Source organism: Rana temporaria, chromosome 4 (assembly GCF_905171775.1).
Source record: "Rana temporaria chromosome 4, aRanTem1.1, whole genome shotgun sequence".
NCBI classification, from domain to species: domain Eukaryota; kingdom Metazoa; phylum Chordata; class Amphibia; order Anura; family Ranidae; genus Rana; species Rana temporaria.
Window position 1 is genome coordinate 56,420,098 of NC_053492.1, and position 27,744 is coordinate 56,447,841.

The 27,744-nt window shown below is 45.5% G+C and overlaps 1 protein-coding gene across 1 annotated transcript in view; it reads left to right on the forward strand.

Annotated features, from left to right (window-relative positions):
• MMUT (methylmalonyl-CoA mutase) overlaps window positions 1-26,134 on the forward strand; it is a 155,929-nt gene extending 129,795 nt beyond the window's left edge. Inside the window, exons 12-13 of the mRNA XM_040348429.1 lie at window positions 13,024-13,191; window positions 25,932-26,134. Coding sequence (XP_040204363.1) covers window positions 13,024-13,191; window positions 25,932-26,060 — 297 coding nt within the window. The 3' untranslated portion in view covers window positions 26,061-26,134. The remainder of the gene's footprint in view (window positions 1-13,023; window positions 13,192-25,931) is intronic.
• Window positions 26,135-27,744: the final 1,610 nt, after the last annotated feature.

The window sequence follows — 27,744 nt, forward strand, 5'->3', positions numbered from 1 at the left end:
TTGCGGCTGTCAGAGTCTTGCCATGCTTCATGGGAGTTGTAGTTCTGCAACAGCTGGAGGTCCGCTAATTGCATATCCCTGCCCTAGGGAATAAATGGCGGTCATTGCAACTTTTTTTTTCTCGCACGGTATTTGCGCAATAATTTTTCAAACACCTTTTTTTTAGGCAAAATGAATGAAAAAATAACAAAACAGTAAAGTTAGCCCAATTTTTGTGAAAGATGATGTTACGCCGAGTAAATAGATACCTAACATGTCACGCTTTAAAATTGTGCACACTCATGGAATGGCGCCAAACTTCGGTTCTTAAAAATCTCCATAGGCGACGCTTTAATTTTTTTTACAGGTTACTATTTTCGAGGAGGTCTAGTGCTACAACTGTTGCACGCGCTCTAACGCACGCGATGATTCCTCACATGTGGGGTTTGAACGGCGTTTACAAATGTGGGCGGGACTTGCATGGGTGTTCGCTTCTGCTCGCGAGCTACCGGGGACAGGGGCGTTTAAAAAAAAAAATGTTTTCATTTTATTTTTATTTTACTTCATTTTTTTTATTTTTACACTTTTTAAAAAAAAAAAAAAATGTTGATCACTTTTATTCCTATTACAAGGAATGTAAACATCCCTTGTAATAGTCACTGTGACAGGTCCTCTTTATGGAGAGATGTGGGGTCTTGGGGGACCTCCTTATTAGAAGATTTCCCGTCTATTACTTTTCTGGGGACAACCAAAATTTGGGGATTTTCTTTTACTTTCACTTTCAATGATATTGGTAAACAGGACAAATGGAAAAGGTGACTCTCCTTAATGGGGGCACAGACAGCAATACAAACTGACAAGCATTATAATCCCTCTCCACTCTATCCAAAACTAAAAAATAAAAGTTTACCTTTATTTAAACTTTAAAAGAGATGTTTTTTTTTTTAAATCATACTTAGCTAGGTGGATGCAGCATTGGTCTGATGCTGCATCCATTCCCCTCTAGCTACAAGACTGACCACATTTGCAGGCAGGACTTTCCAGCATGCCTCTTTATCTCCCCAGTGGGCAGCATTCAGTATAGGTGATGGTGGATATGACCTCAGGGGGGCATGGTATACGTATGAATGCCACCTCTTTGCAGCCGCTATTTACATACCAATGCTGGTTATTTACATGTAAACAAAGGGTCTGCAGGTCAGTCATCTGTCAGGACAATAGGGCAGAGCTGGGCAGCATTAGTAGCAGCACTTCACACTGTGATGTCGGGACACAGTACGGGACTAAAACTTCAAGGGAATTTAAACCGGGATAGTTGACAAGTATGAGGTAGCTGCTTTGGGCCCAGGGCAGCTGTCCCTTTTGCCCTGCCTTAAAGACCGCCCTGCCTACATGGGGTCCTAACCATAATCTTACTGAACACCCTTGGTATGAATTGAAATGCATATTCCAAGCAAGGTCTTCTCTTCTAACATGAGTGCCTAACCTTACAAAAGTTTTGTTCACAAAGGGGTTTATTCACTAAAGCTAGAGAGGGCAAAATAAGTCACAATTCTGCATAGAAACCAATCAGCTTGACCTCGGCTTAATCAATTATGTTTTGGCAATAAAACCTGGAAGCTGATTGGTTTCTATGCAGAAAACAAATTTTGCCCTCTAGCTTTAGTAAATAAAGCCCAAAGTCTCTTTCTTGGGCTGCAGGAGTTGGGAGTAGGCAGGCCTCCCCCAGAGGCAATCTGCCACCTTTCTCCATGCCCCGGGTGGCAATGGTGGGTGTGTGAGGGGGTCCTTCCACACAGCCCGCCCTACCTGCTCCGCTTTGAAGCCCAATGGGGCAGGGGGACTCCCTACAAGGGAGTGAGAGGATCTAGCCCGCTCAACCAGCCCCGTTAGTCCTTCGCCTCTCTTTTTAGAGACCGCGTGGTCAAAGTGCGTGCATGTTAACCCAATTTCGAGTGCGTGTAAGTGTGGTGGTTTTTGTGGGAGGGGGGTGGGCGTACTAAGCGCATGCTTACCTCGCATAGCACACCCACCGGGAGCCGGGCTGAGACCACCAAACTCAATTCACATGTAGCCGAGACCGGGATCCGAACCCCTAGCTGCAGAGGGGAATGGCTTGTCAGCGCAGTGCCAATCGCGTTGAGCCACCGCAGCTCCCCATGTAATTTTTTTTTTAAACCCATCCCAGAAGAGTTAATATGGAGTTATCCACCCCCCCCCCCGTCTGGCTATACCGAAAGGCGCAACTCTATAATAATTTCACTGGAAAGGCTTTCCTAAAGAGTGTACCTGTGGGAATTTGGCCTACATCAATGGATTTGGAATGGGGTGTCCAACAAGCCCATATAGGTTGGATGGTCAGGTATACATGAACCTTTGCCCATGTACTGCACCATTTGACTCAAAATGAATCGCCATATTTCATCCCTTTCTAGTGCTGCAAATCACTTCAAATGTGATCAAAATGGTGAAAACTCTTGATAGCTACTAAATGTCAGTTCCAAAATTTCCAAACTGATTGAGTCAGCGATACAAGGTGCAACAAAAGATATAGACTCATTGATTGGGCCAGTAAAAGGAGTGGGGGGAAAAGAAAAACGAAATAAAAAGTTACAAAGTGCTTACAAAAGTTTAAAGAAACTCCTATTCTTGTGATGAAGAGAAAACATTAATAACACATATTCATTTTTGCAAGTGTTAGTCAATCATTTGTAAATGTGCAAATGAACCATGCACTTAAAAATTTGTTTACAGTTTATTAAGCACTCGGCTGCCAATTTGGAGCACGACAGAGCACCGAGGGAATGGACTTCATTTTCTTAGTCCGTGGAAAAAAATGGTGTTAATATCTCTGAAAACAGCTGCTGAAAGGTATGGGCTTTAACGCTGGGCAATATTTTTTCCATATGAGCCCCCAGGTAGGGTACAACATAAAAACCAGCCCAGGTTGCAATACTTGCCTTAAAGAGAAAGTAAACCCTGATGGGTTTTACTTCCTCTTTATTTCTATGCAAAGGTAAAGCATATGTGTCACTTACCTGAAACCGAAGCCTGCGATGTCAACGCTGTCCCCTGTTGCAGGAAGCATCCATTCTTCACCCGTCTTCCTTTCTGGGGCCATGAACTCCTGCTCTGTGACTGGCTGGAGTCGAGTGACGTCACTACCGCAAATGCGTGTGAGAGCCGACAGTCACGGCAGGACCTTCCTTTTGAAAAGGCACGATTATCGTTTCTAAGGTGCGCTTGCGCTGTTGTCTACGACGAATGCGCCGTAGACATCGGCACTCATCCCTAATGTAAATATCTCCTAAACCGTGGAGGTTTAGGAGATATTTCGAGCACCTACAGGTAAGCCTTAATCTAGGCTTACCTGTAGGTAAAAGTGGTTGTACTGGGTGTACAACCACTTTAAATCTTGAGTTATCCTCCACAGCACTTCTTTTTCACCTTAAGTTGCCCACAGTTTTCTAGGTTGAATGACAGCCAGCATCACTCAACCTCAAAGAATAAGTACATACGGGGGTGGTGGTTGCTTACTAAAACTGGTGCAGACAGAATCTGCGCAAAGTAACCAATAGGCTTCCAGCTTCAGCTTGTTTAGGTAAGCTTTACACATGAAAACTAAAAGCTGATTAGTAGCCATTGTAATGTTGGGGTGATTTAGCATCTGGGTAGAGCATACCAGTGAGAAGCAGAGTCCACGCCAGTTGTACTTTTTAAGGGTTTGTTGACCCACTTTTATTAAAAGAAAGAAAAACGTCCATCCAGACTTTCCCACGCAGGGGGTTTCAAGTTTCTACAGCAATAAAGAAATGGTCAAACGAAAATGCCAAGCCACATGGCTCTCTTCAGAAATACAGCCCCCTAGGCTTACACTTCAGCCCTCTTGGCCACGTACCAAAGTACCTGTACAATCACTGTACCTTCTCTCAGCTTCTGTGCTGCTCAGCCCACAGCTTTGGGTCCTCTGTCTATACCATGCAGACATGCATGCTTCTCCCTTGCTTGCCTGGACTCCTCGGGAGGGTGGAGTCCAGAACACTGGTCTTGATTCTACTATAAGCCCAGGACCCACCTGCTCAATCAACCAGCCAGACTCCTGGCTGTTTCCAAAACCCGGTCCCAGGATTGGAGATTCCTGCCTATTGGAGAGTCCTGGGCGACCATTACCAGGACAGGGAACTGTACTATCACATACCCCCCCCCTTTGTTTCGATCCAGAGGGAGGAACACCAGCACCCATCATCATGGTTGGGACACCTCTGTGCTGGCTGTCAGCCACATAGGCCCAACCTTTTTTCCGGGTGCGCTTCCAGGTACATCCCACCCTGGATCTTAACCAGCTATATTTTCCTACACTCAGCCTTCTCCCTCTTCTTTTGGGGTTCCATAAGCACTTCCTCTTTTGAAATTTAAACAGGGCACCCCTGGTCTTTCTACCAACCCTTCTGCCTCCACGCTTCAGGTTCCCAGGTTTCCCAATACCTTTGGACACCACACTGTCATGTACCTTTAACAAATTATTTGGTTCATCATTGATATACATATTCAAACCAACTTTACACCTCTCAATGTTGCAAAAGTCACCAATGCCTTTTTTCTCAGTATTTGCTAGGGCAGAGTCTGCAGAGGGCACACATACCAGAGGGTTGCCATCACCCACGGGAACCTCAGAGGACGTCACCTCCCCGGGGTTCACCCTCTCTGCAGGCAGCTGTCCTACCACTTGACTTGTTCTGATGCCATTTGTATTTTTATCCACCTGAAGAGACAAGTTCTCTTCTGATCCACATACAATTTTTACTGCACTTATCTGTTTGTCACCTAAACCAAACATTGTACTGGGGACCCCAGTCTCTTTAACCACCTTCGGTTGGGCCCCAGTTAGGATTTCTGCTGCTTTCTGGTCCACACTTGGCCCTTCCATCTCATGTGATGGTACCACTGGTACAGTATACACGCCCTTCACCGACAACTGACCAGTACTAACTTGAACCATAGCAGCAGAAATGCCTTCTACCTGGCTGTTAGGTGGTGAAACCTCAGACACTTTCTCTTCGCCAAAGCCTCTCCCATAAACCTCTTGTACAGGAAGTAACCCATCAGCATACCTAGAGGCAACTTTTAACACTAGTAATACAGTCATAAATAAACCATTTTTGTCTTGTCTTCCTTTGTGCTGTACCACCTGCCACTCAGGGGTCCACCTAATGGTACTCCGCAGTACCAGACTGTCTGACTGTGGTGGAGACACCCCAGTATAGACTGGCTGTACATCCCAAAGTGTAAGCATCTCCTTTAACACTTTTGTTAGAAAGCATACCCTTGGCTTCGGATTGAAATCCTTCCTGGGGACTTTCCTGACACTGGGAATGCAGACAGACTCAATTGCTGAGACGAGAGAGGTTGCAAGGTTTAATGAAACCTTCTCCCAGCTGGAGACGACCACAGCCTGGTGCTCTACCAGAGCGCTGCCAGGTGCTTGACTCACACTCAACTTCTCAGGTTCAGCACCAATGAACTGCTTCACATTACCATTGACAACATCACTTTGACACGCCACGTCAGCATCATTTTTGTAGGTTGCGGACAAAGTGTCTGCTGTGTGCTCGCCCTTATGTGGTCCATATTTCTCATGAGGGTTAACCCCTGCAGCAGCCACCGCGCCCTCAGGTATAAGCTGTTCTGCCATCCCTCCTGCTGGCACAGCAGAAACTTTGTCCACCTTACTTTTATGCATGAAAGCCTCATCTATCAGGGACATTAGATTTTTACCCCAACTATCCCAATCTGTTGTAGCTGTGCTCCATTCATCGGCGCTCCTTAGCCCTGATCCATCCGCCCAAGGACACACATTAGAACAGATGGGTTTAGTTGCAGATTCATTACCCAAATTACAAATCATGGCAGACTTTGGTAACACATGTTCTAGCACCACAGGTTGCAATACACCACAACCACCACCACCTTGCTCGGGCGGCGCTTCATAAGCCTCACACACCTTTGCATTTTTCACATGTTGTTTTAACCCACCATTTACCTGCACATTTTTAGTACTAGCAGCTTGCACTAACACATTACCATTACACGGTACAGTTCCACTCTGTCCCACCAGAGTGACATACCAGTTGTCCATGGCAACCTCCGACTTCAATACATGAAGTTCCCTGGAGATTTCTGGGGACAACTGTGCGGTCTTACCATCAGTTGCTACAGGCAACGGCCCATTTGTGACAACAGCTTTTGCTCTGAAAGAACCTGGGATTTTCCCAACAGCAGCAAACTTTTCATTAACAATAACACTTATAGCATTTTTAGTTTTTGCAGACTGTCCTAGCCCACTGCCTACTTGAGACTGGCAGACATTAGACACAACACTTTTAGTCATCAATACAGGTTCTGTTTGGACTTTAACCCCTGCATTCCCACTTTGTAGGGAGAAGTAATCTTCAAGCACACATTTAGTGGCCCCACTAACTGGGGTCACTCTCACATCATCATGGACAGTCTCGTAACCAGTTTTTTTATACCTGCAATCAGCAGTCCCAGACATCATTTCATTAAAGACAGTCTTACCCACCGCAGTAGTTGGGATCACCATCTTCATTTGAGTACGTTGTCTTAAACAGTCCTCAGCCACACATTTACTGGCCAACTCCCCCTGGTGGCCACGGGATGAAATCGCACCCCCTGCAGACACAACAGAAAACTCCTCCTTGTTGCCAGGGGTGACGGTAAATATATTTTTACAGGAAACTGGCTCAACATCATTACCTCCAGGTGCACCCCAGAATCTAGGGCAAGACAATATTTCGTGCCCCAGCTGGCCACATTCCAGACATGGAACAGGACGACTTTTCTCCAGTGCGTTTCTCTCCTGGCGATTCCCAGCTGGCAAGAACGCACAGGGCTCTTTGTGGGGACGTTGAGGCAAATCTCTCCTGCAGCTCTTCTCTCCAGGCACAACTTCCACTCTTGTTGTCATGGGAGATCGCACTCTCCCTGCAGAGCTTTGCTGGTTCTCTCCAACATGCTGTATTGGCTCCTTCGGAAGCCACTTGTCACGACCCTTGCAGGCAAGCACACCCCATGGTCCACAGACAGCCCGACTGGTCTCCTCTGTGTTGCTATGGGCAACCACTCCCCGTCCTGGCTTTTGGTCAGCCTCTCTTCTGGCACATAACATAGGATTCGCAGACCTTTGTTTTGCTAGGTAGCTTTGCATTGGAGCCAGGGACAAAGGACACTTGGAGACTGCATGCCCCCACTCGCTGCACCGCAAACAGCGCACTTGGTTTGCTGTCTTGTCAGGGTTTCCCACACTGCATCTGCTGGACCCTGTCCCAAGCTGTGTCACTTTCACAATTTTTACAACAGCTGCTGGTTTAACTGCAGCAGTGTTGCCAGGGGCAACAACATCCCTCTCCCAGGCATGGACATTTGGCAGATGTCTCTTTTTATCAAAGGTTGGCTTCGCTTCCACTTTAGCTTGGTCCAATCCTGCCAGGTGTCGCTTGCACCAATCCACTGCAGATTCAAATGCTGGTGGATGCTCCACATTAGCCATCTGTGCACTCATTGCACCAGGGTTGCTAGGGACAACAGCAGCCCTCTTTTCCCTTGGAAAACTCTGTTCGGGTATGTATGGGGTTCGATCAGGCGGTAACAACCCCTCCAGCCTCAGAGCTCTATCTATCATCTCAGCCATCCTTGCTTCTTTTTGGCATCTTGATCGCCCCATACTCACAATCACTCCCAAAAAAAATTTGCACAGTTCAGCAACAAATTAGAGCACTGTCTCTTTAAGGCTAGTCACCTTTCTCTTGCAGGTTCTCCTCACCTGCACACACACAGATTATGCAGTTTCTGGCAATAGCTCACTGGTATTTGCAAGGATCTTCAGTCCATGCCCGCATTCGAGCACCAATTGTAATGTTGGGGTGATTTAGCATCTGGGTAGAGCATACCAGTGAGAAGCAGAGTCCACGCCAGTTGTACTTTTTAAGGGTTTGTTGACCCACTTTTATTAAAAGAAAGAAAAACGTCCATCCAGACTTTCCCACGCAGGGGGTTTCAAGTTTCTACAGCAATAAAGAAATGGTCAAACGAAAATGCCAAGCCACATGGCTCTCTTCAGAAATACAGCCCCCTAGGCTTACACTTCAGCCCTCTTGGCCACGTACCAAAGTACCTGTACAATCACTGTACCTTCTCTCAGCTTCTGTGCTGCTCAGCCCACAGCTTTGGGTCCTCTGTCTATACCATGCAGACATGCATGCTTCTCCCTTGCTTGCCTGGACTCCTCGGGAGGGTGGAGTCCAGAACACTGGTCTTGATTCTACTATAAGCCCAGGACCCACCTGCTCAATCAACCAGCCAGACTCCTGGCTGTTTCCAAAACCCGGTCCCAGGATTGGAGATTCCTGCCTATTGGAGAGTCCTGGGCGACCATTACCAGGACAGGGAACTGTACTATCACACCATGTACAGCTGCTTCAGAGTCTGATGGCCCCAGTCTTAGTAAATCCCCCTGTCTAAACAGGCAGCATGGCCCCACCCCGAAGGGAGCTTCACTATCTACATTCTTAATTCATAGTGTGTTATAGCCGTGATGATGTCAGCTCAGATCTCTGCATCAGCAGAGGGCTGGGGAAGAGCGAAAAGACCCTACGTATTATGCAACCATCCTAAAGGCTTATGATAAAGTAAGTATAAAAAAAAATACATTGTGGTGGCTAATCCCTGAGTTGGTAGTGTAGCAGCTATGCAGTAATTCAGTGTGAAACTGCCTATGTACAGAAGATTCCTGTAATAAAGACCAGTTACTGCTACACTCTCTCCTCGTGCAGGATGACTGGTCTTGTCTCCGCCCCCTCCTGTTGTTTTCTGCAGACAGCCTGTTGTGGGTGGGCTCCTGACTAGTTCCTTTGCCTAGGCTGAGATGATGTTGTCAATCTGCTGCAAGAAGAAGGAAGCATTTCCCCAGTCTCAACCCCCCCCCCTTCCGTGACCAGACTGACACATTGTAACTTTGTAGTAAGTCACAAGATGAGATGCTGCACCGGGGGGATCGTGTTAGATATTTTTGAACACAGCCACATGATTTTGGACTCGGGTTAATGTTTGAACAAACATTGTTCCTTCCTTCTGGAGAGGGCAGTGGATGAAGGCACTGCCAGGGAAGAATACTCTGATCTCAGTAATGGGTAATACTTGTATACTTTAACAAAGGGGGTCACCAAAGGGCCAACTGATGTGTTTTTGCACTGAAGTGAACACCCACCACCGAGTAACAAAGCCGCTTACCAGAAGGGAAAGCTTGATTAGCAATCGGCTATAGCCCAGCCGCGTCCTTTAGAGACTGTAGTGGACTCACAGGGTTAAAAGTTTCCAGATCGGGCTTCCAGCGCATTCACAGACTCGTCCAGATGAACATGGATAGAGAAAAGGTGCACCATAGCGTAATTCCATGAAACGTATTTATTTAAAAAAGATGTAAGGGGTACTTACAAAACAGATAAAATCATCAGACATAAACAGATGCCAGATGGCAACAGGCGGAGCCCTTCCTCCTTAGCGTGGTGACGTCACTGCGCGTCCTCCCAGACACGTTTCGTCATAGGTTTGACATTTTCAATGGGATAGGGCGCAGCAGTGATTCACCATGTATTTATACCTAAACCTCGTTGTGAGATGAAAATCCATAGCAACGCAGGCGCCATTTTGGCTAAGGGAAAAAAGCTGCCAGCACCATACGAAGAGATTCCCAATGTATGGCGCGCTTATACTAACTTGGACAAAACATTATTTAGATACCTCCATGTCACAGACAATAGCTCCCCCCCATGGTGGCCCATAGCTAGAGCAGAGGAATTCTCCTGATACAATGCATCGGATCCAAGGTCACGATGTCAGGATAAATTGTAATTATTACAAATGTAGATGTAGAAAATGCCCCAGTGTCAGTGGGAGAAAACAATTTCTTTAGGTTTGTTGGTCAGTAAAAGTAAAAAAATGGCAATGTGCGTGTGGTTAGGAGGAGGGGGGATAATGCTCAATCATTGGTACTGGTGCGAGGAATAGCGACCAAACATTGGTGTCAGAGGAAAAAATATTGCCCTATTATTGGTGTCAGAGGGAAAAATAATGCTCCAATGCTGGTGTCAGTGGAAGGAATCAACCTTGTTGATAATGGGATGAATAATATCAGTGGGAGGAATAGTGACCAAAAGATTGAATAAAGGCAAGCAAAGGACCACATCAGGCCGCACGCTACAGTTTGGAGACCACTGCTCTAATATATCACTTGGCATTCATACCTTTTACATGAAAAAATAAATCCAATTATAGGTCCACTGTGTATTGTGCCAGTACATATTGGCTGTTAGCCTCCTGGAATGGCCATTTCTGGCTGGATCAGCCAACATTCTAATGTCTGTGGGTAGACTTAAGGCCCGTACTCACGATCGGATATTTTGACAACTATTGTGTGATTGACGTGTTTTGTCAGATAATGCGACCGTCTGTATGCTCCATCGGACAATTGTTGTTAGAATTTACGACAACAAATGTTGGATGGTCATGTTCTCAAATTGAACGACAACAAATGTGTTCCATCGGATTATCCGATCCTGTGTACACAAGTCCGTCGGACTAAAATCCAAAGTACAAACATGCATGCTCCGAACCAATGCTAACCATAGCACAACATTAGCAGAAGTTGCACAAAGGGTGGCGCTAAAGAGCAGAAAAATGTGTGTTGGCTGAAAAAGTTCTGCTGTCTGTATGCAGAACACGTTCATGGCCAACGCCTTTCGGACAAATATCCATGGATTTGACGGATGGAAATCTGATCGTGTGTATGAGGCTTTATTGGTGGGAATAGTAATCAGGTTGCTATAATTTTCTTTGCTGTTTTATCATTTATTTTCTGTTCATGTGACCTAAATACAATGGTTGTCTGATTTATAGATTATATTTAGGAATGTGAAGGACTTTCCAACATATGATGAAAAAATGCATACAGCGGTTAAAGGGTAACTCCAATTTTGTTGAGAGAAAAACAATCCTTTCTGAGGGATAAATGTAAATTGCAAAGATTTTAACTCTAACTTTGTCCCATCTGTTTTTTTTTTTATTAACATTAAATTGGAGTATGGCTTTTAAATAAATTGTTTATGCTATATTATTTTTTTATTTGCTATATTTTTTTTTTCTTCATGAAAGTGGAGTTGGGGCTCTTTTACACGGGCGGCCCGTTCAGGTCCGCCTGACAGTTTTTTTAGGCGGACCTTTTCTAAATAGGTTCCTTTAAAGTTGAGTTTCCATCCCCAATTTTTTTTTTCATTATTGTGCTCATTAGACCTAAAAAAGAAGAAAAGAAAAAAAAAATGTTTACTCATCTGGAAACGCCTGTTGCTATGCGGTCCCATGAAATCTGCCTTTGGAATCACCTAGGATTCTGACATCATCTCCCTCTAATGCTCCTGGGAAATGTGTGTCATCATTTCCCAGGATGCAGTGCTCTACCCAATTATCACTCCCCATCCAAGACTTCCAGGAAGTAAGGGCCAGATTTAAAAAAGAGATACGACGGCGTATCTCCTGATACGCCGTTGTATCTCTGTGATCCGCCCGTCGTAACTATGCGGCTGATTCATAGAATCAGTTACGCATAGATAGCCCTAAGATCCGACAGGTGTAATTGACTTACACCGTCGGATCTTAGGATGCAATTCTAGGCCGGCTGCTAGGTGGCGATTCCATTGCGGTCGGCGTAGAATATGCAAATGACTAGTTACGGCGATTCACGAACGTAAGATTTACCTGTCGCTCTAAATTTACGCTGTTTCCGTCGAGATGCGCTGCGTAAAACTAAGGCTGCCCTCTAGGTGGTGTAACCCATGTTAAGTATGGCCGTCGTTCCCGCTTTGAAATGTTAAAATTTACGTTGTTTGCGTAAGTTGTCCGTGAATGGCGCTGGACGCCATTTACGTTAACGTCGAAACCAATGACGTCCTTAGCGCAATGCACGTTGGGTAATTTGATGGACGGAGCATGCGCAGTACGTTCGGCGCGGGAACGTGCCTAATTTAAATGGTGCTCGCCCCATTTGAATTAGGCGGGCTTGCGCCGAGCGGATTTACGTTACACCGCTGCAAGTTTACAGGTAAGAGCTTTGTGAATCAGGCACTTACGCTGTAAACCTGTGGCGGTGTAACGTAAATGGGATATGTTACGCCGCCGCAGCGTAACGTATTTCTACCTGAATCTGGCCCTAAGTGCTTGTGGGCTTCACAATACCCACAAGCAAAATGACAACGGTGTGGACATTTTTTAAAAAAAATATGCGGAGCGGCGAAATTTAAAATAGTAAGTGACTGGATTTATATTCTAAAAACGCATGATGAAAGGACATACATTTAAAAAATGCTAATTGTGGTTGGAACCCCGCTTTAAGCTAGTGCATTGTCGGTTCACTTACCTTTTCCTTCAATTTCCCTTCTAAATTATTTTTTTCTTTGTTTTCTTTGTCTGAATTTCTCACTTCCTGTTTCTCCTCAATAAGCTGTTCTAAATGACTTTCCACCGCTCGGATGATGGTGGAAAGCTTACTGAGGAGAAACAGGAAGTGAGAAATTCAAACAAAGAAAAAAAACATTTAGAAGGGAAATCAAAGGAAAAGGTAAATAAACTAACAATGCACTAGCTTAAAGGAACATATTTAGATAAAAAAAAACCATTACAACCCCTTTAAGCTTGGCCTTGGCTCTCCTTGCTCCCAATCCTCAATATTGGTCAATGAGGAGGCCGGTTTTATTAAAGGACCAGTAGGAAGACTTAAGAGAAGGGAGGGGTGATAGGGCTTGATTTTTAGTGTTGTTCTAATTTCCTCCGTGTCTTACCGATTCATTAAAGCTGTCTGATTGCTCTTTAGATGTCAGCAGTTTGCCAGACACCTATGAGGTCTGCACATGTTCTGAGGTAACATGTTCGAAGAATGATAATCAGTGATTTTTTAATTTATTTCTGCTTCTGTGTTAGACTCCACGTGAGGTGGCCCAGCAGGCCGTGGATGCGGATGTGCACTGTGTGGGTGTGAGCACGCTGGCGGCAGGTCATAAAACGCTCGTTCCAGAACTCATCAAAGAGCTGAGTGCCTTAGGACGCCCGGATATTCTGGTTATGTGCGGAGGAGTCATCCCACCACAGGTAATTTTTCTGCATGATGATTTCTAGTGAATACAGCTAACTCCTGCTGATCAATAAATTTGAATAAATTAGTATCTCATAAAGCAATACTAGACCAATTCTAGTCCACACGTGCCAATGTTTCAGAAAAACTGCTCTCTATAGGTTGGGAAATGTCCATTAACCACTTAAGCCCCGGACCAATATGCAGCTAAAGGACCAGGCCCCCTTTTTGCGATTTGGCACTGCGTCACTTTAACTGACAATTGCGCGGCGACGTGGCTCCCAAAAAAAATTGGCGTCCTTTTTTTCCTACAAATAGAGCTCTCTTTTGGGGGTATTTGATCACCTCTGTGATTTTTATTTTTTGCACTATAAACAAAAATAGAGCGACAATTTTGAAAAAAAAAACGATATTTTTTACTTTTTGCTATAATAAATATCCCCCAAAAATATATATAAAAAAAACATTTTTTTTTCCTCAATTTAGGCCGATACGTATTGTTCTACAAGTTTTTGGTAAAAAAAAAATGCAATAAGCGTTTGATTGGTTTGCGCAAAAGTTAAAGCATTTACAAAATAGGGGATAGTTTTATGGCATTTTTATTAATATTTTTTTTTTTTTTTTTTTTTTTTTTACTACTAATGGCGGCGATCAGTGATTTTTTTTTCTTGACTATGGCCCAGATTCTCATATAATTACGTTGCTCCTGGGCAGCGTAACGTATGTGATTTACGTTACACCGCCGCAGGTTTACAGCGTTGGTGCCTGATTCTCAGAACACTTACCTGTAAACTTGCGGCGGTGTATCGTAAAAGCGCTCAGCGCAAGCCCGCCCAATTCAAATGGGGCGGGCACCATTTAAATTAGGCGCGGTCCTGCGCCGAGCGTACTGCGCATGCTCCGTTGGGTAAATTACCCGACGTGCATTGCGCTAAAAGACGTCGCACCGACATCATTTGCTTAGACGGTAACGTAAATGGCGTCCAGCGCCATTCACGGACGTCTTACGCAAACGACGTAGATTTTTTAAATTTCGACACGGGAACGACGGCCATACTTAACATTGGCTGCGCCTCCATAGACCCAGGGGCAACTTTACGCGTCGCAAAGGCTACGGAAACGACGTAAATTCTCTGCGTCGAGCGCGCGTACGTTCGGGAATCGTCGTAATTTGCTAATTTACATAAGCGACGGCGAAAACAACGTCGGGGACACCTAGCGGCGGGAAAAAAAATTGCATTTAAGATCTGACAGCATAAGAGCCTTACGCCTGTCAGATCTAATGGGTATCTATGCGTAACTGATTCTAACAATCAGTCGCATAGATACCCGGGGCCAGATTAGGACTTACGACGATGCAAATGGTGTTGCGCCGTCGTAACGCCTTTGAGAATCTGGGCCTATGACATTATGGCGGACACATCAGACACTTTTGTCACATTTTTGGGACCATTGTCATTTTGACAGCTAAACGTGCTATAAAAATGCACTGATTACTGTGAAAATGACACTGGCAGTGAAGAGGTTAACCTGTAGGGGGCACTGAAGGGGTTAAGTGTTTCCTAGGGAGTGTTTACTACTGTGTGGGGGCGTGGCTTTGCGTGTGAAGTCACTGATTGTTGTTCCCTATGACAGGGAACTGACGATCAGTGGCAGTCACACTAGGAAGAACGGGGAAAGGTTTGTTTACACTTGGCTCTCCCTGTTCTTCAGCTCTGTGACCCGATCGCGGGACACTGGCATCGATCGGGTCCCGCGGGTGCGGTCACGGAGCACAGGACCAGGTCGGTGGTGCATTCGCGACCCATGGCTGGGCTCTTAAAGGCGACGTACAGGTACATGCCTGTGCCCACGTATAATTATTAAATTTCATACCAGACACTTATTCCGGCAAGCGCCCCCCTCTTAGACTATACCAGGCCAAATGCCCTCAGCATTAGGGGGTGGGTTCTTTGGGGCAGGGGCCCTGTGCCCCCCCACCCCAAAGCACCTTGTCTCTATGTTGATGGGGGACAATGGCCTTTTCCTGATGACCCTGGTCGTTGGTTTCAGGGTCTGCTGGCGGGGGGCTTATCAGAATCTGTACCCCCCCTTTTTAACAAGGGGGCCCCCTGGCTAGGTGAATGAGTATGTGGTACAGTCTACCCCTATCCATTCACCCCAAAAAAGTTTCAAAAATTAAAACAGTACACAGGTTTTTGATGAAGTAATTTATTAAAATTTCTCTGCCGTCTCTTTCGATTTCTTCTCCTTCTGCCCATGTCTTCATCCTCCGGTTCTTACATGGGGACAAGGTGCTTTGGGGTGGGGGGCCCAGGCTCCTCTCCTTTCCCAAAGCATCCACCCCCCCTCATGTCGAGGGCATGTGGCCTGGTATGGTTCAGGAGGGCCCCCCTCTCTTTCCTGACCTGTCAGGCTGCATTCATGGATAAGAGTCTGGTATGGATCGTGGGGGGGGCACCACATAATTTTTTTTGTTGTCATGGGGGTTCCTCCTAAAATCTGTACCAGACTGAGGGGGTCTGGTATCGTCTTGGGGGGGGGGACCCCACAATAGTTTTTTTTTTTCATTTTGGCGAGGGTTCCCCTTCAAGATACTCAGTGCACTTCTTTGCGACTTCTATTCAAATCAATGGGCTGTCATAGGGAACCATAGATTTTAAATAGAGGCAGAGAAACGCTGCTTAAAGTTAGCGCTGCTAAACGTGCATTAACACCAATGCAAAAAGCTACTAAAAGCAAGTTTTTTTCCTGGTGTTGGTAGTGGCTTTGCAGCTAATTTTTGTATAACGCCCTGTGTGCACGAGGCCTTAGAAAATTGTGTGAGAGGACCAGAGTTTGTTGCTTCTGGACTCCTTTATTAAAGTGTTTTGTTACCCTGAAAAAAAAAAACACAGATCATGTTCCCCTAAACCATGAATAACAGCACAGTGCTTGTGCTGTATAATTTGCTGTATAAACTGACCATGGTTTATCATGGCTGCTGAGCCCTGACACCGTGGTCAGTGCCTCTGTCATCTGCAGCCCTGCTCTGGCCTTCTCTGTCTTCCTCTCACCCCCCCCCCCCCCCCACTTACCTGTCTGCTCATATCAGTGCCCGCCCCCCCCCTCCTCCTCCTGCTGCTATCATAACTACAAGAAATGGGAGGTTTTTGTATACATGCAGGTTATTGCGTTTACATGCGTTTGCAAGCATTTGGCGTTTAAAATGCTGGCAAACTACAGTCCTGAATGCGATTTTTCTTCTTTAAAAAAAAAAAAAATGCCAGTAACCTCAGCTGCCTCTCAACTACTATAAACAACTGAGTGTATATTTACACATAAGATAACACCGAAGAGAGTTCAGGCGCTGCTGTAAAAAAAGGCCCAACTGCTCCTAAATGTCTGTTTAGCAGCTGCAGTGTACATGAGGCTTTAGTGGTTGGCATTCCTGCCTTACGGCACTAGCATCCTCTGTTCAAATTGCAGCCAAGACACTCATTTCATAGAGTTTGCATGTTCACCCTGTGCTTGTGATGTTTCCTGCTGGCTATTTGACTCTTCTCTAAACTGGCTCCTTTGATTGTAAGCTCTTTAAAGTGGTTGTAAACCCTAGAAACAAAACAAAACAAAAAATAACTGTAAGACAAAGGCATAATGAGCTAGTATGCTATGCATACTAATTCATTATGTATTATCTTCCTCTGTTCGAAGCCCCCGCAGTGGTCCTCGTTCACCGTATTTTTCCCCGGAGTTACTTCCGGGTATCGCGGGCTCCGGCGCTGTGATTGGCCAGAGCCGCGATGATGTCACTCCCGTGAATGCACACGGGAGCCACCGGTAATGGCACAGTTTAACTGAAGCAACGGCACGTACGTGCGTTGCTTCAGTGCACATGTGCTGATGACGTCTGTTCTAGCATGATGGTCCTCCTGTGTATAAAGCCAGCTCCATAAAGACATGGGGGTTGATTATTAATTGCAGATCAACTGCACATTTTGCCAGGGAAATTATACTTTGAAAGGGATATTTTCCCTACATTAGAATGTCATATTGCAAAGAATACCCAATCGTGGAAGGAAAGAAAACAGGATTTTTTTTGGATTGCACTTGATTGAATGATGAATGTCAACTAGGGATGTCCCGATACCGATACTAGTATCGGTACCGATACCAAGCATTTCCCGAGTACTTGTACTCGGGGGAATTGCTCCGATGCTTCACTCGATACCTGGGCAGTCAGGTATCGGGTGGTGGGGGGGGAGTTACAAGTCTTTTTCGTGCTGTCTTCTTCCCCCCCCAGTGCTGTCTTCTCCCTCTCTGTGCCGCTCTCCCCCCGTGCTGTCTTCTCCCCCCTGCCGCTCTCCCCCCGTGCTGTCTTCTCCCTCTCCGTGCTGTCTTCTCCCCCCTGCCGCTCTCCCCCCGTGCTGTCTTCTCCCTCTCCGTGCTGTCTTCTCCCCCCGTGCTGTCTTCTCCCCCCTGCCGCTCTCCCCCCGTGCTGTCTTCTCCCTCTCCATGCCGCTCTCCCCCCCTGCTGTCTTCTCCCCCCTGCCGCTCTCCCCCTGTGCTGTCTTCTCCCTCTCCATGCTGCTCTCCCCCCCTGCTGTCTTCTCCCCCTGTGCTGTCTTCTCCCTCTCCATGCCGCTCTCCCCCCGTGCTGTCTTCTCCCCCTCCATGCCGCTCTTCCCCCGTGCCGTCTTCTCCCCCTCCATGCCGCTCTTCCCCCGTGCCGTCTTCTCCCCCTCCGTGCCGCTCTTCCCCCGTGCCGTCTTCTCCCCCTCCGTGCCACTCTTCCCCCGTGCTGTCTTCTCCCCCTCCGTGCCGCTCTTCCCCCGTGCTGTCTTCTCCCCCTTTTATTGCCAAAAATGTAGAAGAAAATGTATCGGCCTAAACTGAGGGAAAAAAAATGTTTTATATATTTTTGGGGGATATTTATTTTAGCAAAAAGTAAAAAATATTATAAGCTCCATTTTGTGGGGAAAAAAAGACATCAATTTTGTGTGGGAGCCACGTCTCACGACCGTGCAATTGTCAGTTAAAGCGACGCAGTGCCGAATCGCAAAAAGGGGCCTGGTCCTTTAGCAACAAAATGGTCCGGGGCTTAAGTGGTTAAAGTCCATTCTCTTAGTTTCTAGTTATACAGATGCTCTCTAAACTTGCAGAAAGCCCCCCCCCCCAGAAGAGTGGAGGCTGGTTAAGCTGCAAATGAAGAGCCAACTCTATAGTACTGCCAATAGTTTTAGAATGAGATGGCAAACAAGCTCATATAGGTTTGATGATCAGGTGTCCACAATCTTTGTGGCATAAAGTGTACATATTCTTTCTATGTGTCTAAGCTTATAAGATAATTTTAGTGCCTTCTGATCCTTGGTGATTGTATCTCTTTTTTTTTGTGGTCTTTTATCAAGCAATATTGGATAGGTACTGTACTTATTTAGTCTTGTAAGTGATATTTTTTCTTACTGCTATAAAAACATAAAGAATACAAGACAACTATGCAGTTTGGGGGCAGACAGTTCACCTAACTCTCTGACAGATTGCCATGGTGCAGGCTGCCAGGGAACAGTATGGTGCATGCAAGAGAGATTTTCACAAAGAAGTTTTCATCAAAAGCAAAACCTGGCAGAGGTTCAAGTTACCACCAGATGTGAGAAGCAATAAATCAAAACGGCATTCTGAGACAGAACAGCAAGATTTAAAGCAAGCTGAACAAAGAACACACTTTGCCAGTTACTAAAGCCAATAACACAATAACTGTAAATGTTGAGTACGAGTCTCGGGCTTACCAAGACTTGCAGATAAAGACTGAAAGAAAATCTTTGTTTACCGATCAGGAAAAGTGTTAAGTACAGCTGGAGTAATAAAGGTTTTGGAAGATGGTCCCATAAAAAGGGACTGCATCAGAGGACAATAGTCATGTGTGCTGGTGGAATTATTCAGATGAAATCATTAAAGAAGAATTCCAGGTGTGTATATTGTTACATAGTGGTTCAGTTAGGACCAATGTAACTATATACCACACCTGTGGGATCCCTCCAGAAAATGAAATCACTGTAGTAGACCCGACTACTCCAGTGGTCTCCACTAAATTCTGGGTCTTGTACCATGCAACAGCCCTGCTGACTTGTGAACACAGAAGGTTGCCCTTTTTGCATGGCTTCATTCAGAGATCAGTCTGAATTTGCTCAATGAATGCAAAGCATTCTCTGGTGGTGGAAAGCATATCACCGCCCACCTCTCCACCTGGTCCAGTCAAAGAAAGCTTTGCATTCATTGAGAAAATACACTGCAGTCTCTGAATAGCACCCATACCAAGCGGCTAGCCCTCTATGTTCAAATGCAGAAAGGGCAGCCGCTCGGCACGGGACCTGGAAGCTGGTAGGTTTCTTACTACTAGCAGTGCCTACCGCCATGATTTCCAGCTTCTAGAGCAGGGGTATTGAAATAAAATTCAAGGAGGTCTGCTCATCCATGTCTATCATGTCTATCAAAAAATGAGAAATGTACCATTTTAAAAGCATTTCAACAGTATTCATCCCCCATCAGAGTTCTCCTTTACATCAGGCGCCCCCATCAGAATGCCCCCATAAATCTAATGTCCCCATCAGAGTTCCCTATTTACGTCAGGTGTGCCCTTCGTTGTGCATCTATAGATCAGGTGTGCCCATCAGTTTGCCTCCATAGATCTGGTGTGCCCATCAGTTTGCCTCCATAGATCAGGTGTGTGCATCAGTTTGCCTCCATAGATCAGGTGTGCCCTTCAGTTTGCCTCCATAGATCAGGTGTGCCCTTCAGTTTGCCTCCATAGATCAGGTGTGTCCATCAGTTTGCCTCCATAGATCAGGTGTGCCCATCAGTGAGCTCTCATAGATAAGGTATCCCCATCTGTGTGCCGCCATAGATCAGGTGTGCCCATCAGTTTGCCTCCATAGATCAGGTGTGTCCATCAGTTTGCCTCCATAGATCAGGTGTGTCCATCAGTTTGCCTCCATAGATCAGGTGTGCCCATCAGTGAGCTCTCATAGATGAGGTATCCCCGTTTGTGTGCCTCCATAGATTAGGTGTGCCCATCAGTTTGGCTCCATAGATCAGGTGTGCCCATCAGTTTGGCTCCATAGATCAGGTGTGCCCATCAGTTTGCCTCCATAGATCAGGTGTGCCCATCAGTTTGCCTCCATAGATCAGGTGTGCCCATCAGTTTGCCTCCATAGATCAAGTGTGCCCATCAGTTTGCCTTCATAGATCAGGTGTTCCCATCAGTGTGCCCCCATAGATCAGGTTTCCTAATCAGTGTGCCCCCATACAACAGGAGTCCCAGAGTGCCCATCTTTAAATTTCAGTTGTGAACCATCAAAGTGCACATTTAGATTGGTAAGTAAACATTGTACCTGATGGGTATGTCCCCGTAGCCAGGAAGGAGGGAGGCTGGAGCAGGAACTTGAAGAAGAAGCATGCTGCAGGGGATGGGAGCTGGGCAGAGAAACCTGCTGAAGAGGGTGAGGTGCAAAAGTGATTTAATTGGTTGCTAGGGCGCCGGCAGTCCTAGCAACCAATGACAGAAGTGCAGTGGTGATCTAGCGCAGGCTAACAGTCCAGAAGGGAACATCACTTGGTTCGGGTCTCCCATTTAATGAAAGCTGTTCTAGAGGGGTCCCCCAGGTATAGTATATGAATAGTTACATTGGTCCAGCTTGGACCAATGTAACCATGTAAAAATAGCCATACCTGGAATTCTTCATTAATTGCTAAAAAATGTACGGTAGGTCTGTACAGACGACCGTACATGTCCGGGCGGACAGGTTTCCAGCGGACTGTTTTAAAGCAATGCCAGGAAACAGTTGTCCGCTGGAAACCTGTCCGATCCGCCCGAAAATGGTCCGCTCGGGCCAACACACGGCCAAACATGTCTGCTGAAACTGGTCTGCGGACCAGTTTCAGCAGACATGTTTGGTCGTGAGTACGGGGCCTAAGAAATACTATGAAGACGCTTTTGACATTCTAACTTTAACCACTTGCCGACCGCCCTTGCGTACATGTACTGAGGGGCGCAGTGGCTCTCCTGCGCGACTTAATGTACCTATATGTGTTTTCGCTCTTCCAGGTCTGCGGAAGCCAATCGGCGAGTCTGGTGGACACAATATTCGTTCCCGATGGAGAATGGAGGTCTGCCGATGTAAACACAAGGCAGATCACCATCCTGTGACAGGGGAAGACCGAGGTCTTGTGGATCTGTCTTCCCACAGTTAAAGCACCCCCCCCCCCCCCCATAGTTGACAAGCACTCCCTAGGGACACATTTACACTATTAGATCGCCCCTGATGTTAACCCCTTTCCTGCCATTGTCATTAGTACAGTTACAGTGCATATTTTATTAGCACTGATCACTCTATTGGTGTCACTGGTCACCAAAAAAGTGTCAATTGGTGTCCGATTTTTCCGCCGCAATGTCGCAGTCCCTCTATAAGTTGCTGATCACCGCCATTACTAGTAAAACATTAATTAAAAAAAGAGCGAAGGAGAGCGGGACTTTAAATGAAGTATGTGCGGGAAAAGCTTGAAATGGTAAAAGATAATTGAAGTAGATTATGATCATTTAATACTTTCATATATACATTATTGAAGAAGATCATAATTATACAGTATTCAATACTTGTATAGATAGATTCAAATTCATGTCAACAAAAATACTTTTTTGTTTTGAACTGCTTTAAGCTTTTTATAAAAGTTTATGTATTTTAACCTTATGATTTTTGTCTTTTTGTTGACATGAATTTGAATCTATCTATATAAGTATTGAATACTGTATAATTATGATCTTCAATAATGTAATATAGTCATGTACGATACACTATTATAGTATTAAATGATCATAATCTACTTTAATCATCATTTACCATTTCAAGCTTTTCCCACACACTTCATTTAAATTCCCGCTCTCCTTCGCTCTTCCTTTATACAAATAACAGGGATGGAGGTAATTGACTGTGTCATTTCCTCATATAAAGTCCCACTAAACTCTCCACTTTTAAAAATAAATTAAAAAACATTCCATAAAAAATATCCCATAGTTTGTAGAGGCTATAACTTTTGCATAAACCAATCAATATACGCTTATTGGGATTTTTTTTTTTTTTTTTAAGAAAATATGTAGCAAACATTTACCAAAATCATATTGGCCTAATTTGATGAAGAAATTTATTTTTATTTTATTTTTTATTAGGTGTGTTTTATATATTTTTTTTCAAAAGTATCTATATTTTTTTCGTTTATAGCGCAAAAAATAAAAACGGCAGAGGTGATCAAATACCACTTAAAGAAAGCTCTATATGTGGGGAAAATGTATTTGTGTATAGTGTTGCACGACCGCACAATTGTCAATTAAAGTAACGCTGTGCCGTATCGCAAAAAAATGGCCTATTCATGAAGTGGGGGATAAACCTTCCCAGAGCTGAAGTGGTTAAAGAGGCTGTAGATCAGCAATACAGATGCAAAAATAATTTTAAAAACATTCAACTGTTTTCTTGAATTACAAAACATGGCACTTGTTTATAGTTGAATGCTTTAGCGAATTAAATGTCGTCCAGTTAGAATTCATATTCATTTTAAGACAAATTGTGGGCAAATACTGAAAGGCCCAGATTCACAAAGCACTTACGCTGACGTATAACAAGTTACGCCGACGAAAGTGCAAATGTGCACCATCGTATCTGAGCGCCAGACCCACAAACAGATATGCGCCTAAAACCAGGCTACACCCCCGCCCACGTAGCTTTCTTACGCCGGCGTAGAGTGGGCGCACATTTAGGCTGGGTGCATGTTGCCGCTCCCATTGATTAGCCATTCAAACATGCAAATGAGGGAAATACGGCGATTCACGAACCTGCGTGCGCCTGACGCAGGCTACGTGAGGTGCGCGTAAGTTGTACGTCCGGTGTAAAGTTATTCCCCATAAAGGAGGTGCAACCCAGCAGCGGACATGCAAAGGTCTGCACCAGGGAACACAAGCCGGCGTATTTTACGTTGGACGGGTGTCTGGCTGGGCGCAGGTTATGTTCACGCCGTACGCAGTGATCCGGCGTAGTTTAGGCAGTTGTTCCGACGTGGTTGTGAGCAGGCGAAGGTGGATGCGTCCACGTCACGGCGCATGCACAGTTCGTGATACGTATCTCTCTGGCGCTCGGCCCATCATTTGCATGGGGTCACGCCTCATTTGCATGGGTCACGCCCACTTCCACCTACACCGGCGTATGCCTTCGAATCCCACGCCACGCTGGCGCAGCGTTGGGAGCACTGGCTTGCTGAATGCATTGCTTGCCTCTCTACGCTGCGTTGGCGTAACTACACACAGTAATGCAAGGCTTTCTCCCTGGTGTGGAGTGTCGTGCTCACCCCTTCCCTTAGACTATAGGAGAGTCAGGACACTCTCTACATTGCAGATAGAGAAAGGAGCTGTGTGTTAGTGGGCGTCCTGACTCTCCTTTAGTCCAAGGGAGGGGTCGAGCACGACACTCCACACCAGGGAGAAAGCCTCACATTACTGTGTGGAGTTACAGACAGAAGAACAGGAAGTGAGGATTTCTCAGAAGAAATAAGGACACTTAAAAGCAAAATGGAAGGATGAGGTAAGTGAAGGAGGACTGCACTAAGGTAAAAGAAGCTATTTAGGAAAAAAAATTGTACCTTTATAACCCCTTTAATCAAATATACATACTGGAGGCTGGTCTCCATATAGCCCCTGTGTCATATACCTTATTTAGAATTTTTCACTATCTCTGCCGCTAGATGTGAGCAGCCTATAGTGTGCCCCCACTGGAGGTATCTTGTTACCCCATGTCTTTTTGAATTACCTGCTCATGTTTCAGGCCTATATGTTGCTTTACTACCTATAGAACATTTTCACAATGCCACGTCCAACAAAGCCAATAATGGGGTATCTGTTGATCCAGCCCCACAATGTAAAATGACCATTCAGCATTTTAAAAAATAAAAGTAAGAAAAAAAAATAGGCATTTAGGAGCCAACAGTAGTTCCGGTTTCCACCCATGCTGTAAGGTTACTTGGATCCTGTCTAATTTGGCTGTAGTATGTGTATGTACTGTATAAATGAGAGTTAGGGACTTAAGATTTAGAAGCTTCATGTGGGCATGGACTAATGTGAATGTACAATATGTACAGCGCTGCGTATATTGACAGTGCCCTATAAATGCCTGTAGGAAATGAATGACATCTTAAGTAGATTGGGATATGTTTCTTACAATTGTTGACATAAATACTATTTCTGGGGGTGAACTCATGCTTTTAGACTGAAACGTAGATTTTGTATGGAATCCTGGCAGGGAATGGTTTGCATGCAGTTTTTGCAGTCAAATCAGTTGATAATATACTGAGCATAGCCAGCTGGAAGATATTGCCTCCTGTAGGGATAAGTACCGTACTCTGTCTTTTTTGAAAAGAAAGCTGACAAATATTGTGCAATACAAAATATCAGAATGCAACATAGATATTTATGTTTATGGACTGAAGACATTTTAGGTATGCTAAAGGTACAAGCGTTAACAGTTTCGTTTGAACCCTTCCCCTCCCAGCCCCAGCATCCTTTTAATAGGGTCTGTACGCCCATGGGACAGGAGGGATCAGTGGTCATGTGAGGAAGGAATGTGGGAGGCAGGGTTGGCGCTCCCATTAGGCGAACTAGGTAGCCGCCTAGCGCACACTGCTGCCTAGGGGGTGCCACCACGGCCTGTTGACTCCCCTGTTAGCCTGGCCAGGGAACATGAGGTTGATGGAAGAGGCGGGCACCACTGGGGAGGCGGAGAAGGCGTAGGGCATGCTGTCGGCGGAGGAGGCGTAGGGCATGCTGTCGGCGGAGGAGGCGTAGGGCATGCTGTCGGCGGAGGAGGCGTAGGGCATGCTGTCGGCGGAGGAGGCGTAGGGCATGCTGTCGGCGGAGGAGGCGGGTACAGCTGGGAAGGCAGAGGAGACGCCTGGCATGAGTTCAGCACAGCAGAGGAGGCGGGCACAGCTAGGGAGGTGCCGGGCGTGAGGTCAGCAGAGTGGCTGAGTAGCTGCAGTCTGAGGAGTTCACCCTCTGATCCTATCACCTGCGTGGCCCTAGGCATGACTAACGGCACATCCCTCCCCAGCGGGAAATAACTGGGCGGGAATGAATTTCTAATTGTGATCCATTCAATCCTGCCCAGCAGCATAGCAAGCTTTTTGAATAGGCTGTGTATAAAGGTGTTTACTATTTGATTATGAATAATGCTGGGATCTGCAAGGCGGGACTTGGGAGGTTTGGACTCTTCCTGTAGCTGTGATTGGGCGGGATTGAATGCCAATTAGGATGTATTCCATCTCACCCACCATCAGAACTGTAAAGGAGGTTGCATCATTTGCACAGTCTGAAAGACTACAGAGGGGTGTGTTGTAGGCTAGAGATGCACCAGGAAGTGGTTATGGAAGGGTCTCAGTCTATATCAGACTATACATAGTGTCACATGGTACAAAGCCACAACTAAACCTAGAATATCAGAGGATCTGCAGACAACAGAGCAACATGGTACAGAGGTATGATCTATGCTGGGATTGATCATTCCATTCAGTTCTAGTGAAAAGAAAGTTGGAGTTCAGCTTTACATTTCTTACAATGCTTAAACATTTGCTGGAAGTTGGCTGTGATAGATGGTACTACTGTTTTCTGTCTCCAGTTTTAATAAATCTGTTCCACCTTTCGCTCCTTCTCACATAACTTCATCAACATTTCCTCTGATTTCTACAGGACTATGACTTCCTATTTAATGCTGGAGTCTCCAGCGTGTTTGGACCAGGAACCCGAATTCCCAAGGCTGCTGTCCAAGTAATCGATGATATTGAACGAAGCCTGGAAAAACGACAGCAGTCCCTTTAAAGCAATGGCCTCTGCTCAAGATATGTCCAATGACTCTACTGTGATCAGTGGGTGGAGTCGGTGACCAGTGGGAGGAGTTACTGATGACATTTTGTCTCCTAAAGGGTTTTGTCAACTTTGATTGACCTGTTTTCATGTGACTTTCAAGACTTTTCTTATATGCCATCAAATATTCCTGTTTTAATAAGTGCTGAGTGTTGAAAAGCACATTTAAAAGATTGTTCAAATGTAATAGATTGTAAGCTCTAACGAGCAGGGCCCTCTGATCCCTCCTGTAATGAATTGTATTGTGACTGTATTGTCTTCCCTGATGTAAAGCGCTGCGCAAACTGTTGGCGCTATATAAATCCTGTATAATAATAATAATAATAATTTAAAATAAAATAACATTTTTGTAAGTTGATGACTACATATTACTGGCTTGGAACCAGCAGTAGAAATGTTGGGTTCTCCATTATACAGGCTTAAATGGGGTTTAGCCACACATTTCTAAACCTATAGGTGGATTCACAGAGAGTTAGCCCGGCGTATCAGTAGATACGCCGACCTAACTCGGATTCTGCGCCGACCTAAGTTTAAGTGTATTCTCAAACTGAGATACACTTAAACCTATCTAAGATACGACGGCTTGCGCCGTCCTATCTTAGGGTGCAATATTTAGGCTGGCCACTAGGTGGCGCTTCCATTGCGTTCGGCGTAGAATATGTAAATGACTAGATACGCCTATTCACGAACGTACGTCCGCCCGTCGCAGTAAAGATACGCCGTTTCCGTAAGAGATACGTCGCCTAAAGATAAACATGCCCCCTTGGTGGCGTAGCCAATGTTAAGTATGGCCGTCCTTCCCGCGTCAAAATTTGAAAATGTTACGTCGTTTGCGTAAGTCGTCCGTGAATAGGGCTGGACGTAATTTACGTCCACGTCAAAACCAATACGTCCTTGCGGCGTACTTTGCCGCAATGCACACTGGGATGTGTACACGGACGGCGCATGCACCGTTCGTAAAAACCGTCAATCATGTCGGGTCACCCCCCCATTAACATAAAACACGCCCCCTCAGCCTAATTTGAATTAGGCACGCTTACGCCGGCCGCATTTATGCTACGCCGCCGTAACTTAGCAGGCAAGTACTTTGTAAATACAGTACTTGCCTAGCTAACTTTTAAAGTGGGAAAAAAAAGCCTAACTCTAACTAGTTGCAAAAAATGTTGCTCCTAACCTATCCGGTCTACCCTGTGTACTTACCAATTTTTAATCTGATCCGGTCTGGTTCCGTGATCTTGCAGGTCTGGCTCCCCTATGTAAGGCATCTCTCGACAAAGGCTGTGAACTTCTGGAGCCCTCTTTTCCCATGCAGCAGTTGCTCACTGACCCAGGGGAGCCGGACCTCCTGGACTTCATGACTGGAGCAGAGCAGCTTAAGATCAGGTAAGTACACAAATTGTTTTTTTTTTTTTATACAGGGTGGGCAGGAGGTGTGAAGAAACATTTTTAACAATAGTTTATAATTTGTCTTTTCTTCCATTTTAGCCTGGGTTCACACTGATGTGAATTTACAGCAGATTTGGAACACACAGATTCGCAGGTCATGTAAAAATGTACTCTATGGCTTTGGTTCACATCTATGCATAGCAAAATTGGTGCAAGGAAAAAAAAGGGTCCTGTGTGTGCTGACTGCAGGTGC